This window comes from Geotrypetes seraphini, chromosome 2 (assembly GCF_902459505.1).
Source record: "Geotrypetes seraphini chromosome 2, aGeoSer1.1, whole genome shotgun sequence".
Classification (NCBI taxonomy): Eukaryota; Metazoa; Chordata; class Amphibia; order Gymnophiona; family Dermophiidae; genus Geotrypetes; species Geotrypetes seraphini.
In genome coordinates, this window is record NC_047085.1 from 69809033 (window position 1) to 69824807 (window position 15775).

Sequence of the window (15775 nt, forward strand, 5' to 3'; positions counted from 1 at the left end):
GTTTTTTTAGCTAATTGAGGCGACTCAGTCCTCAGTATAGCCCTGGATCTTTGAGCATTAGCAGTTACAGTTATTTCATTTGATATACCGCCATTTTTAACAAAAAAAAGTCAAATCAAAGCGGTGTACAATAAATAAAAACAGTGGGCAATATTTAAAAAACATCGGCTCCCTGCGCTATTGCGGTTTAGTAAAAGGGGGCCATAGTTCAAAATATAGACAGCAGATAGACTCACGTTGCCTTCCGTTCTATCTTCTTCCCGACCTTGTAAAGAGGACACTGAAGCGCCAGGCCGACCAACCTTCCCCACCCGACGTCAATTCTAACGTCAGAGAGGAAGTTCCAGTCCAGCCAGGCAGCGATTGGCTGGCCCAGAACTTCCTCTCCGACGTTAGAATTGACATCGAATAAGGAACGTTGGTTGGCCCGCACTTCAGCGTCCTCTTTACAGGGTCGGGAAGCAGGTAGAACGGAAGGCTGGGCTCCGTGATCGACTCACGTTGCCTTCACGATCTACTGGTTGATCTCGATCGACCTTTTGGGCACCCCTGGTTTACAAAATCTTAAGGGAAAAAGAGGCAGAATAGGTACAAGAGGGTAGGATACAGAAAGAACAAGAAAAAGAAAAGTAAAAATAAGTATACGATAGTGACTACCTGATCACAAGTAATATGAAAAAGTTACAAGGCAATTAACTAGCTTGTCAGAATTATGAGGAAATATTGCAGACATAAAGATTCCCTAGCCACAAGTCATGGCAAAAGTTGCGAAGTGACAAACACATAGCACATAGTAATGTTCAAGTTTTATTTTTACTTCCCTTTTTTTGTTCTAGATCTGTTTTTTTTCTTAGTTTATTTACACTCTGTACAGTTCACCATTCTCATGACATTCTAATTGTTATGCCTCCTGCTTAGATGTGGGCTTTTATTCTGATCATATGAAATCATCCTCCCTAGGTTGAGAAGTCTATGAGATGTGGAGAATAGCTGCCTTTGATGCTGAGTGAAGGCAGGTGTTAAAGCTCTGTCTAGTATAACAATCTGTGCCCATCTCAAACAGGACTGTGGATTTAAAGAAGTCTGATGGTGAGGTGTAGATTTCACATTACTAACCACCCTGGCTCAAAAAGATATAATTTTCGTTTTGGACTGAAACAGATGTATAATATTAGCTGGTAAACCACAGTTGCACCAACATAGAGAAACATTTATAATTTTCATCTGGAAAAGCTCAATTATGGAATGTACTGCCTGTGTATAAGTTTTTATTGCTTATTTTAAAGTGTTTTAAAGATGGAGGAAGTGACATCACCAATGTGGCAGAACGCTCTGGAGTGAAGCTCCAATGGGGCTGCTATAATTTTTGCTATTAAAGTGTTTTAAAATTTTGAGCAGAAACCTAAGAGAGTAGGACTAAAAAAAAAAAATCACATTTTCAGATGGAGAAGAACATAAGAGCATAAGCCTTGCCATACTGGGACAGACCAAATATCCATCAAGCACAGAGTCCTATTTCTAATAGTAGCCAATTGCTTTGCTTTGGACACCAGTTACGCTTGTGCTTACATCTGACATTATACCAGCGTTCCTTTTCAGTGCTCATTCCCTCAGGAAGACTCCTGACAAAGGCACAGATGCCGAAACACTGTCAGTGCCGAGTCTTCAGGCTGTTGCAGTATATGCAGCACTAAAGTGTTGTTTGAAGTGTTTACCCGTGGCTGATTATATGACATCTTATCCTCACGACTCTCTTGTCGTGTGGGAAATATTTACAACATTTTACATCAACTTCATTCATGCACTAAATTTCTTAAGAATCAGCCGAGTTCTGTGAAGGGTACATAGATGAAAGCGCGCGGGATAATTGCGCATGGACAAAGGAGCTCAGACAAATGCGCACAGGATGTCAACGCGCTGGATTAAAAGTAAAATTTAAAGTGTTCCAAGAGTGTGTGTGTGGGGGGGGAACGCACAGTTTACTTAGAAGTGTTGGTGCTGCCGTTGGGGGGTTCGGGGGAGAAACCCCCCTCCCATTACAGAGGAAAGTGTAATTTTCCCTGTTTTAGGGAAAAATGACAGTTTTCTCTCTAAGTGGTGGGGGGCTCCCCACGCCCCCCCACCCCAGGGCAGTGCCAACACTTCTAAGTAAACTGGGAGGTTCCCCCCCCACACTCCCCCTCGGAGCATTTTAGATTTAACTTTGAATCCGGCGCGTTGACGTCCTGTGCACATTTGTTTGAGCTCCTTTGTCCGCGCGCGATTGTCTGGCGCGCTGTAGTCCTGTCACCCTGTGGAAGATGCAACAAAAAACATTTTGGTCAGGCTTTTTTTCAGTTCACAGTGTGTATACCACATAAATGTATTTATCAGGGATATTGATTTTGGCAAGGTGTTCTGCAATCTGATTGGTAAAATAGCTATAAGCCAGAGAATATATTCAGCCAGTTTCAGAGTAGAAGTGAAATAATATAATACACTTCCCCCTCCCCATTTGCGGTTTCTGCACTTGCGATTTCACATAATCGCGATTTTTTTTCTGGGAAGGGGGAAAATTTAAATACCCATATTTTTTACCCCCCTGCCGCCTTCCCGGCCTTACCTGGTGGTCTAGAGGGCTTTCGGGGCAGGAGAGATCTTCCTACGCTCCTGCCCCATGCAGATCACCATGAGGAAATGGCTGTAGGGAGTTCCTGTCATAGTCTTGAGAGACTACGGGAACTCACAGCAACCATTTCCTCATGGCGATCTGCACGGGGCAGGAGCGTAGGAAGATCGCTCCTGCTCCGAAAGCCCTCTAGACCACCAGGTAAGGCTGGGAAGGCGGCAGGGAGGTGGGAGTGGGTCAGAGCCGGATAATCGCGGTTTTTCGCCATTCGCGGTCTGGCTCTGCCCGTATCCCCCGCGAATAATGAGGAAGAAGTATCCTATATAATAAAAGGTTAGTGGCGCATGCGCTTTTAAAAAAGCGTGATTACTGCGGCCATGGTGTGTGATCCATGGCCATGTTCTATTTTAGAACCCGGCCAATGATTACTCTGGCCACTCCCCTCCTCCTGCCCTCACCAACCCGAAGGAAGCTCAACAGACTTCCCGTCCTCACTTCACCAACCCGAAGCAAGCTGGACCATACCTCCCGCCCTCGCTCACCGCTGCTGTCGCTGCCGCTGATCCTCCTCTTTGGGGCAGCCTGCGATCGTGGCCGGCTTTGGCGGGCCTCGCGGGCCACTTTCCGGCCTCGATGGCACATTCCCTCTGACACACGGGATCGCGTTGGGGGGGGGGAGTGTGCTTCCGGGATGGGGAGCGGCCTGCGAAGTTCGCTGGGGCCGGCCACCACGATTGCGGCCTGCTTTGAAGAGGAGCAGGCCAGAAGACGCCGGGATGGAGAGGGAAAGGGGCCGTGGAGAGATAGGGAGAGGGAAAGGGGGCTGCTTTGGGGGGAGGTGTGCTGGGGACAGACAGTTTTACTCTGGGGGGGAGACAGAAGGGGGCCATGGAGAGACAGGGAGAAGGAAAGGGGGCTGCTTTGGGTGAGGGGTGTGCTGGGAGGAGACAGAAGGGGCCATGGAGAGATAGGGAGAGGGAAAAGGGGCTGGTTTGGGTGGGAGGTGTGTGCTGGGGCAGACAGCTTTGTTCGGGGGGGGGGGGGGGGTGGAGACAGAAGGACACAGACAGCGGCCAAGGAGAGAGAGATAAAAAAAACACAGACAGACACTCTATTCTAGCACCCGTTAATGTAACGGGCTTAAAGACTAGTAGAATATAATATTCCTTCTTTTCCAGGCCCGCAGCCTCTTATAGCAGGGAGCTGCAAATGCAACTCTATCCAAATATTCACAAGAAATACTTTGAACCTTTGTAAAATATAAAATAGAGATACAAATTATCTTATCTGGATGAGGTTTATTGCTGCCAGGTTTTGTATATGTAAGGCTGACCTAATACTTCTCAAATTTTAATTGCTAGCTAATTCACTGATTTGTTGTGCACATATTCTCAAGCTTACTTCAGTAAAGAGAGATGAGGGAGGAGGGTTGGGAAACATTTTCTTATAATGTTTTTAAATATTTGTATTCCATATGGATACTATGATTCATAAACTGGATTATTATAAGTTCTGTTTTGCATTCCAGTAACATTACTTCCACTGATTGAGAGTGCTATTCTCTCCTATAATGGAATTTGTTCTTTTCAATAGTGCTGAACCATCTGCTCAGCAGATCTTATTATGCCTTTAAAAACAAAAATTCCTCTCAAAATAAATAACAAATATAATGCATTAATAGATGTCATTGAAATCTGTAATCTGTTCTCAATGTAAAGAAAATAAGTACAATTTTTAGTGCAATATGTTTAGTAGTCCTGAACATCTGAACCTGCAAATTGCTTGCAGAATGCTGTCAGTCATCTTTGAACTCTGCCTCCTTCCCAGGCAGCTGCTTTCCCCCCCCCCTGGCTTTTTTTCTGCAAGTAAGTTGCTCAGAAGTGTTTCTGCTCTGTGGTTTTATTATTTTGGGGCATTTTTCTTACCCCTCCCCCTTTTTTACAAAACCATAGCACGGTTTTTAGCACCGGCCATGGCAGTAACAGCTCTAACACTCATGGAATTCCTATGAGCCTTGGAGCTGTTACCATCATTGCCAGCATTAAAAACCGCGCTATGATTTTATAAAAGGGGGGGGGGGGGGGGGTCCATAGTGTTTGGAAGGGAGGCTCAGTGCTCAGAGGTTCCCACTTGTTGGGACCTCAACCTAGGAGAAGATGCAGACTCGCGTTGTGGAAGTCTGCTGCTGGCAGGATCAGCCTTCGTGGACACCTAACTAGTCAGCTTGGATTTGTATTTTTTGGAGCTCAGAGGCCATCCCCTGCATAGTTGCTCACATTCCTGATTTATCAGGAGCTTGAGTGCAGGTTTTTTGGCTCTGGCCTGGCTTAATAGTGGGACAACTGCATGGTTCTCTCCCCTTCATGGTGTGAGGTTTTCCGGGAATTAAGGCTCTGGCCGACATTGGTATGACTGGCAGCCCAAATACCAAGTTCATTCTATGAACCTGTGAAGCAGAGTTCTTCTCCATTTGTCCCAACTGCACTCCTAAACTGAAGCAGGCAGTGTTTTGTATGTGTTTTTATTTTATATGCTTGTCTTTTGTAAAACCACCTAGTTATAGACGGTTAAGAAATCTTTTAAATAAATAAGGCTATTATAGTCTATGGGAAAAATTTGTGCTTCAGGGGAGACCCTACTGGCTGTTTTTTGGAGTGATTTTGTTGATAGTAGCCATCTTGAATTTTAAACAGTCTTTATTTCTAAAGCTTTCATCTGCCTCAAAACCCCTTGATTTTACTTAAAATCAATAGGGATGGACTCCTCAGGCCTTCTTACCCCTGTATCATGCCTGGTTTGCACTTGATAGCCATCTGAGGAGTGTTCATGTACTGTGTGCGGCAGAGCACGTGGAGGAGGGACAAGAATATTGGGCTCAACCTCCTCTTAGTCCTCCAGGGCTGGGGATCCGCAGGAGGCCCAATCCCAAGGGAAGAAACCCTTTCCAGAGCCCTCCAAAGGTGCATTGGCTAAGCGCAAATGCATGGTTACTGCAGAGCTCAGGATGACCTGCAGGAGTTCCCTACTGGGGTCTTCGAGACCCCCCAACGCAAGGCTTCACCCCGGATTTTGTGAGCCTTAGGTGAAATGCCTATTTGAACTGCTGAGGATCCTCAACATCTGTATTAATAATAATAATAATAATAATAACAGTTTATATACCGCAGGACCGCGAAGTTCTATGCGGTTTACAATGATTAGAAATGTTACAGATTGAATGGAATAAACAAAGTACAGACTTAGTGATTGATAGTTCTAGCGATCATTTGTTGAGGACTAAGATTGTATAGGATGGTTCCTTAAGTATTTCAGGAACAGATGTGTTTTTAGGCATTTCCTGAATTCCCCATAGCAATTGTTCAAGGTCTTTACCCCATAATGCTGCTTGATGTGCGAAAAGATGTTGGTGATGACTTTTAAATTTACAACCTCTAACCGGTGGAGAAACAAAGTTCGGGTGTGAGCTTCGCTTGTGTCTGTTGGTTGTGAAAGAGAAAAGGTCTGTTATGTATTTAGGGTCTAAGTACCTTGAAGCAAAAACAACCAAACTTGAATTTCACACGTGCCTCCATCGGCAGCCAGTGTAAAAGTCTATAGGAAGGTGTCACGTGATCAAACTTCTTCAGTCCACAAAGTAGTCTAACTGCTGCATTTTGAACTAGTTACAATTGCCGCATATACTTCTGGGGGAGTGTCAAGTAGGCGATGTTACAATAATCAAGTTGATTCAGTATAAGGGATTGTACCAGAATTCAAAATGATGAGACATCGAAGTAAGCTCTGATGGACCGAAGCTTCCAGAGGGTGAGAGAGATTTTTCTGATCAAGGAGTCTACCTGGTATTAAGCACAATAAAGGCAGAGTTGCAAGGATTCTCCCCTCAGCATATGCCCCAACCAGATGAGGACACAGAGCTGGACCAGGATGTTCAGTCTGATGTGAACTGGGAGGATGGAAAGCTAATTTCCATGCCATTATTGTCTCAGGATGCAGTTTATCTGGCAGAATCTGGTTCTCTGCATGAGAACAATGGTCAAGAAGTGTTAGTGGCCCTGAACCAGGCGGAAGACCTCACAGGATAATGGCTGTTCAAAGCCTCTGTTCTCTCGGGCATTACTTTGAATGTTCAGGCCCCACCCGCACACGTAATGCTACCTGTTTGCCTTCCTGTCCCTAAAGGGCTGTGTCTACAAGAGATTCCTTGATAGATCTCTGGCATTCCAAGCAGGCAAATGGAATAAATGTTTAACCATTCTTATTTCTAACTCACCCTCCTACCAAACTTTCAGGAAATCAATCAAAACCTATCTCTTTGATAAATTTCTCTGACTCCCTCCCTTCCTTATAACCCTGCCTTGTATCTCCGATATGCCTCCGGATATCCTGACTACTCCCGACTTGCTAAGTTAAGTTGATTGTCTTGTTTGTAACATCGCTGTCTATGTACAGTCTCTTACTCTGTTAACCGCTCTGAACTGTTATGGTATTGCGGTATACAAAAATAAAGTTATTATTATTATTATATGTCTACCTCACTGTAAGAATTGAAGCGGGAAGTTCCTCCAGCCCCCTCATCGCAGAGCTCAATTATAAGTGGTTCATTTACTCTGACTTGTGTTCTTTCCCTCATATTCAGACATCACAAAACTGGTCATAGACCACTGTGAGATTCCAGAGGGGTTCCTGCAAGTGGATAAGACTATGTCCAAGCTTTACCCTATGGCTCTGGATTTCCAGCAGATGTTTGTTCAGCCAAAGGTGGATTCGCTGGTGGCACAGGTCACCAAATGAACCTCCTTGCGTAGTGAAGGAAGTGTGATGTTAAAGGATTCTCGGGACTGTAAAGTGGACATGGTACTCAAGAGACAATATGAAGCTTTGACCCTAGGGTTTAAATCGACAGCTGCAGCTTCCTTGGTGACATGTGCTTTTCAGAACCAACTGGCTCGAGTCGCAATCTTGAAGGAAGATGCTCCTATCTGGGGTGAATTGTAAAGCGGAGCTCTGATGACATCATTAGAGTCATGAGCAAGGTGTCAGCCTATGCTGTCTCCACCTGGCGAACGCTCTGGATCAGACAGTGGACAGGAGATTCAGCCTCTAAAGCTATCTCCTTTCAGGAGATTACTATTTGGCAATAGTCTGGATGACCTGACGGCCAGTGTTACAGACTGTCACCCTAAAGCTTTGCCAGACAGCAGACCCCGGATGGCTTGGGGTTTGGACGGGGCAATTTTCAAGGCTCTTGAAGATTCCATTCTTATGTGGGAGGCAAAGTGATGCAGTGGTCCTTTTAGGGGTCATGGCAGAGGTTCAGCAGGGGCAGAAGACAGCAAGCCTCTGGGTTTCACCCCTTTCCAACTGCCAGGAAAGCACAATGACACCAGGACAGGGGCCAAACCCCTCAGATAGGGGGCAAATTGTTAGCCCATTGGTTGGTCTGGGCTCAGATTGGTGCAGAATGTTAGTCCTAGAAGTTGTTTGAGAAGGTTACAAAATCAAGTTCTGTGCCTCTTTTCTGGACCTTTTTGTAGATTCTCTGACTGGCTGGCAGGATAGAGCCCTCAGAGTCTGGTGCAAGGGCTACTAGATCTTTGTGCCACACAGCCAGTCCCAAACAAAGAATTGGGCTCGAGCAGATACTCTATATAGTTCATCATGACAAAGAAAGGCTCAGATGACTGGATGCCAATTCTGGACCTCAAAGTCAGTCAATGCTATGCTGAAAGTGTCATACTTCCGCATGAAGACTATTCAGTCAGTCATAGCAGCAGTGGTGCCGGGGGAATTTCTTGCCTCCCTCAATTTGATGGAAACCTATCTACATGTTCCCGTTTTTCCATCCCACAGAAGGTGCTTGCAGTTTCATATGCTGGAACAGCATTTCCAGATCTCTGTGCTCACTTCAGCCTAGCACTGGCACCTCGTACCTTTACCAAGGTCATGGTGGTGGTAGCAGCACACCTCCACCAGGCAGGAATCCAAGTGCATCCATATTTGGATGATTGACTGATCAGAGCCCCATCCAGGGAGTTAAGGCGAATCGGCAGTTTCAAGAGTGGGTCAACTCCTCCAGGAACTGGGATGGATAGTCAACTTCATGAAGAGCCTGCTGTAACCAACCTGGCAACTAGAGTACCAGGGAGTTTTGTTCGACGTGGCCTTGGGACAGGTTTTTCTTCCAGAGCCATGCAGACTGAAGCTCCAAAAGCAGATTTTGGACCTTATACAGAGTATGACTCTGGCCATGGGATTATCTGCAGGTCTTGGGATTGATGGCAGCAGACCTAGATGTGGTCCATTGGGCAAGAACACACATGAGACCTCTCCAAGATTCTCTCCTCTCTTGCTGGTCTCCTCAGACAGACTTACTTCAGCAACCACTTAAATGGTTACCAGAAATAAGGAGCTGCCTGCGGTGATGGCTGCAGACAGCATCCCTCTCCAGGGCATGCCTTTCTACAGGCATGTCCAGTTTCGAACAGGTTGTGATCTACTTTTTTCCAGCCAAAAGTCCCGGTGATCTATCACCATGAAAATTAAGTTTCAAATTAAATTTTAACCCAATAAAGTTGGAGGATTTCCTCCCCCCCCCCCCCCCCATTTTTAATGGACCTTCTGTCATTTACTTGGATGTGATCATCTGTTAAGCAAATTAAGCAAAAACAAAACAGAGACGAAGATCCAGTAAGAACTGCGAGGGGAAATGGAAAGTACATTTTTTCTTAAAGTTTTATTGAGTAACTAGTGTTTAAGCCCGTTACATTAACGGGGTCCTAGAATATATGACTGGCTGTCTGTCTTTATTTATGTCTCTCTCCCTGCTCCTGTCTCTTTCTTCCTTTCTTTCTGTCTCTCTCCCTCCTGCAATTTTTCCCTAGCCTCCTTTGTCTGTCTGTATTTTTTTCTGTCTCTCCCCTCCCCCCCCCACTTTCCTTTGCAGAAGCAGCAGTGATATTTCCCTTCCCCTCCAAATCCCTGTGTAGTAGTAGCAGCATTTCCCCCCACCACCACCCCATTCCCTTCTCTTCCCCCCCTCCCCCACTTTCCTTTGCAGAAGCAGCAGCGGTATTTCCCTTCCCCTCCAGGTCCCTGCTGAAGCAGTAGAAGCATTTTCCCCCACACCCCATTCCCTTCTCTTACCGTGAGCTGCCCTGCTCCGTTCGGCCCCTCCCACTTCCTTTCCAGCGTGCTGGCCTGCTGTGGCTGAAGGTTTTTTTTTCGGCGGCTCTTCTCACGATCCCCGTGGTGGCAGTTCCTCCTGTTCAAAGCGGCCTGCTGAGGTTCGCGGCCGGCTGTAACGAACCTCGCAGGCCGCTCTCCAACTTGGTAGCATGTTCCCTCAGACGCGATTACGTCAGAGGGAACGTGCTACCATGTGGAGAGCGGCCTGCGAGGTTCGTTACAGCCGGCCGCGAACCTCAGCAGGCCGCTTTGAACAGGAGCGGTAACGTTTTTTGCGGGAAGGGGGGAGTCTAGTAAGTACACAGGGCCGGACGCAAGAGGAGCCGCCACCGCGAAAAACCCCAGCAAGACCGCGAGTGTGGGGCCGTTGCAAAGAGCTGACTTCTGCAGCGCCGTAGTCAATTTTGTTTTGAATGTGTGAGCAAGCAGTGAGTTTTTTTTTCCTGCAGGAGTGTATGAGCGGTAGTGGTTGTTGCGGGAGAGGAGGGGGTAGTTGGAATTTGTCAGCTTCGCGTGGGGCCGTAGTAAGCGCGGGGCATGCTGCAGTCTTGGCGGCCACGGACATACGGATCACGGAAGCACGCCGATAAGACTGCGCATGCGTCGCCTACGGTTTTATTATATAGATAACTTTCTTTAACTGTCTTAATAACTTTCTTTAACTTTCATTGAGTAATTTGTGTTAAATTTAGGTTAAGTATTGATCCAGGCTGATCTTGCACAATCTTTAATATTTCTCTCTTGCTCATTAGTGAGTGAGACGTCTGAGCCTCCATTTCATCCACCAGCTTTTTGAAGTTGGGTAAATATTGCGTGAGGGCCAGTCTCAGGGAATTCTGGAGATGTTCATCTGTCATGTTGGAACTTTGTGTACTCTTTGTCATTTTCAGATGGAAAAACGCAGATTCACACAAATAAATTGAACCGAAACAGGAGTGTACAGCTTCACTGTATTTTCTCAAGTTGGGAAATTTGTCTCTAGGCACTAGCTTCCAAAACAATTCTAGCTCAGCACGGGTCTTGAGAAAAAAGTAATTTTTAAGGGTTAATATTTCGTTTTCAAGAGATGGCTTGACCAATGAGTAATTTTTACTGATAGCAGCTGCAGTTTCTTTAAGTTTCAAGTTTCAAGTTTTATTAAAATTTTGATGTATCGTAATATCATTAATTCAAAGCGATTTCCAATTTAAAACAGGGTCTTAATTATTAACTAAAACCAACACAAATGGACCTGACATACCAATACATAAGGGAAGTAGGGAGAACTACAATAAGTATAGTAAAGGATTCATACAAGGAAAATACAAATGGAGGATAAGAAACTTTAAAAGTATTGATAAAAGTATAATAGAAAGTTAAGAACTTTTTTTTAATTCAATTTCTCAGAGCCTAAGACAGAGGACTAATGAGTTTAAACAACTACTTTGAATGGGTATGACAAGTACTCCACAACTGTTCCAATTTTTTGGAAGTCACAGAATCTATTTTTGGATTCCTGGATATCCACTAGTGGGTTCAGCATAGGCTGCTTGGCTCCGTGGAGGTGCACCTAGGATTGGGGCCAGATTTTGTTCCTCTAACAGGCACCTGTGCGGTGTGTCCGAGGATAGCAGAGGTCCCGCTGTGGATGTCTGGCCAGTGGGGCAGTCCAAAGATTTCCAATCCTACATGCCTGCTTCCTAAGGTAGACAATCTCCCTGTAAGTTGTTTCAGCTCTCTCAACAGTGTTTTCCCAGTCAGCACATGTCACAATGAGTACAGGCTGACAGCCTGAATCAGTGATTTGGAGGAGGGGGTTCTTAAAAAAGGGGTTTTGGGAGGTTTCCTTGCATGTCCCACCCCCATCCCAAAAATCTTAATATTGCCGTTTTTTAGGGCTTCTGGTGATTTCCCCGGGCTATTTTTAGCCAAAGTTGGCACCCGCGGTAGCTATCTTGGATTTTCCCGATTTAGAATTAAAGTTATTTTTAGCACTTGCAAGCTTCGTTTGTGCAAGAAAACCACTCAGATGGGCTCCCCAGGGCAGATTTTTGTGGATTCATGCCTTATTTGCAATGGATGGATGCTGGGTGTGCTGCCACATTTTGCTACCTCAAAGTCTGAGGAAGTCTGTAGAGCATCTACATGTTCTACCCTTCATACCTTTACCAGGTTCTATGGAGCAGATGTAGCAGCCAGGAAAGATGCCATTTTCGGTCCTCTGTTTTGAAGGCAGGCTTAGTGGGCCTGCCCTAGACTCAGGGGATTGCTTTGGTACATCCCCTAGAATTTAGGACCACTATACACATTGCCCTAGAAAGAAAGATTAGGTCTACCTCAATAATCTTCTTTCTTGTAGATGTGTATAGTAGTCCTGAAGCCCTGCCCTGTAAGTGAGCTTCGCCTGCCTTTTGCCTTGGGATAAGTCTGGCTTTGGAGACTTCTCTGTCTTTTAGATAAACTAATAGCAGGACATGCAAGTAGCTCCGATCTCTATATAATATTAATGTGGGCTGCATATAGTTTTGGTATCTGATTTGATCAGTTACTTGAATTTTATAATGTTCATTGATATATTTGTTACAGAGCATAACAGACTGACGACTCCCAGATCTACTTTTCTGTGCCAAATATCTCTACTGAAACCCAAATATCTCTACTGAAACCCAGACTAGAGTCTCAGCCTGCCTGTCTGACATTGCCACCTGGATGTCACACTGCCATCTAAAACTGAACATGGCTAAAACAGAGCTGCCCATCTTCCCGCCTAAACCCACCTCTCCACTTCTCTTGTTCTCCATCTCTGTGAACAACACTCTCATCCTTCCTGTTTTGTCTGCTCGTAATGTCAGGATCATATTTGACTCCTCTCTCTCCTTTACCGTCCAGATACAACATATCACTAAAACCTACCACTTTTTTTCTGTAATATTACCAAAGTCCAACACTTCCTCTCTGAGCACACTACCAAAACACTTATCTACCCCCTTATCACTTTGTACTTAGACTACTGCAACTTGCCACTCTCAGGCCTTTTGCTTAGCTATCTTGCTCCCCTCCAATCCGTCCAGAATTCGGCTGCACGACTTATATTCTGGGAGAGCCGCTATACTCACATTACCCCTCTCCTAAAGTCACTTCATTGACTTCCCATCCATTTCTGAATACAATTCAAACTCCTCTTACTGATCTACAAATGCACTCACTCAGCTGCTCCTCGCTATCTCTCTTTACTTATCTCCCCTTATAATCCCCCCCCACTGTGAGCTCTGCTCAGCTGGTAAATCCCATCTATCTGTGCCCTTCTCTTCAACTGCCAACTCCAGATTCCGTCCCTTCTGCCTTGCTGCACCCTATGCTTGGAACAAGCTTCCCGAATCCCTACGGCGGGCTCTGTTTCAGGCAGTGTTCAAGGCCCAGTTAAAAGCCCACCTCTTTGACTCCTAACTCTTCTCACCTTGGGTTCTGCATCCCCAACCCTATATGTCCAAGTTAGATTGCAAGCTCTTCTTTGCAGGGACCATCTATAAATGTCAAAATGTACAGCATTGCATACGCCTTTTGGTGCTATATAAGTGATAAGTAGTAGTTGTACTGTTGGGAATTTTTTGCCCATTTCTCTCCTTTTCAGTTATGTCTGTTATTTCAATTCTCCTTGATTGCTTTTGTACAAACTGAGGGGGCAGAAGCAGCTGCCTAGGAAGGAGGCAGAGTTCAATGATGATAGCATTCTGCAAGCAACATGTGGATTCAAATGCATAAGACTAGTGTTCAGAACTACTAGACACATCTACAAGAAAGAAGATTATCGAAGGAAGAACCTAATCTTTCTTTAACTTCTGCAACATCACCTATTCAAGACTTTCATATGCCTTAGGCACCTAAAATGAAAAGAGCATCAATGAAAATATCTATAGGTCAAGTGATTTTACCCTGTTTGATAGCATCTGTTAGGGATGGAGTGGAGATGGACAGTTTTATCACCTATTTATGGATATCACAGCTAAGCTAAGGCACAGAGTTACATGTAGCAAATGAAGGGCCAGAAGGAAAATGCAAAATCTGGGCATTTGAATCCTTTATATAACTTCTAGCCTGTGCATCCTATTGGCACCAGATATTAAGAATGAAATAATGTTGTTCTTGCATTTAAGACTAATTTTTGCTATAGCTAGATAATATAATTTGTACTTGTGGCTAGCAATATATTGTATTTATGGGTTTTATTTTCTCTACATTTCTGAATGACTTTGCATAGGATGAAGATGAACTGGACTCCCACACTATGGTAAAAACGAGTTCAGCAAGTGCTGAAACCATGAGGGCAACAAGCACAATGAGTGAGGGTGCTCAGACAATGATAGAACATAACAACAGTACGCTTGAGTCAGACCTGGGAACTATGGTGATAAACAGTGATGATGATGAGGAAGAAGAAGATGGCACTATGAAGAGTAGGTTTCTATTTTCTATCATATCATTCTTGCACTACAAGTAAATGTACGAGAAATTACCTCACTTAAAGCATATTACCAAAAGGTTTCATAACATTTATAAAAATATAAATGAAAAGATTGACGCCGTTTTCACTAAAGAAGATATGTGTTGTGGTACATTGTGTATAACATTGAAGTAATGAAAGGACCGGACAATTCCCATTGATCCCAATCCTAATGTTTGATTCATGGTCATGCTATAATATGATTTAGGCAGAACTGTTCATAAATGAACCTGTCACCGGGAGGATAGTAGACTTGGGGGTGGGTCAGTAGAGTGGGCAGACCTGATGGGCTATGGCCCTTATCTGCCGTCATCTTCTATGTTTCTATGTTTCTCTGTGTCATCAGCGTTACAGGCAGACAAACCCAAATGTGCATGCTGGCTGGTAGGGCTACAGAGTTGGCAGGGTCTCCCAGAGCCTGCCAGCTGAAAAAGAGGGAGACATGGCCAGCAGCTAAAGCAGTAGAACTGGTTAGGTTTCTTAGCCTTGTTAATCTCAAACAGGAAGATGAAGCTGAGGCTAGGGCAGCAGAGCTGCCGAGGATCCTCAGACTCCAGGGTTGGAGCAGTATGACAGGTAGTACAGTATTTCCAATGCAAGCAAATTCAGAAGATGGCATGGGAGAAATAAGGAAGAAAGAGTGCTGAAAGAGCATGGGGGATTAGAATGGAAAGCATGTGTGGATTATGCGACAGTGTGAAGAAAGAGCTTTTAAGAGTGAATTAGGGAAGATCTGGAGGGGTCCTTCTATTAAACTGCAATAAGTGCTAGTATATGCTTGCCATGCATTAAAAAAGCTTTCTGCAGGACATGCACTGGCGCATTACATTTTATTAAAAAAATATTTTCTAAGAAGGGTGTTTGTTAAGGGGGTGGAGAATGGGCATGACGGCATTAATCAGCTCTTCTCTGCTCCGCTCCTATATTTTTAATACTCTAGACCAGTGTTCTTCAACCGCCGGTCCGTGGACTGGTGCCAGTCTGTAGAAATTTCCTGCCCTCTGCAGGGCCAGCACTTGCCTTGGGCCCGAAACAGTGTTCTTCAACCACTGGCCCGCGATGTGATCGATGCGGTGTTATCTTCTGTCCAGCTCCCTCTTCCTCATTGCCACAGTGCACAAAGCCGCAGGCAGAAGCTCCTACGCATGTCCTGCACCTGAACCGGAAGTCTTCTCTCTGACGTCGCAACGTCAGAGGGAAGGCTTCCATATGAGGTGCGAGGAGCCACTGCCCACGGCTTTGTGCATGGCGGCAGTGAGGAAGAGGGAGCCGACCAGAAGATAACACCAGGGGCAGCATAAAACAGCCATGTGGGAGCAGGCCTGAAGGTAAGGCACAGCATGGAGGGAGGGAGACAACAAAGGTAGGGGGGAATGATTTTATTTTTTAATTTAGTGATTCAATTGTGTCAATTTTGAGAATTTGCATCTGCTCTCTGTATTTTGCACTGTTCAGGAAGAAATGCATTTGTTTCTTTTTCTCTGGGGTTGTATTGCATGCAG

At 45.0% G+C, this 15775-nt stretch overlaps 1 protein-coding gene across 3 annotated transcripts in view; it reads left to right on the top strand.

The window, feature by feature from the left end:
• STK3 (serine/threonine kinase 3) overlaps nt 1–15775 on the top strand; it is a 331931-nt gene that overhangs the window by 273652 nt on the left and 42504 nt on the right. For all 3 annotated transcript variants that reach the window (XM_033934587.1, XM_033934585.1, XM_033934586.1), the window contains one exon: nt 14031–14226. In XM_033934587.1, the coding sequence (XP_033790478.1) occupies nt 14031–14226 (196 nt within the window). The remainder of the gene's footprint in view (nt 1–14030; nt 14227–15775) is intronic.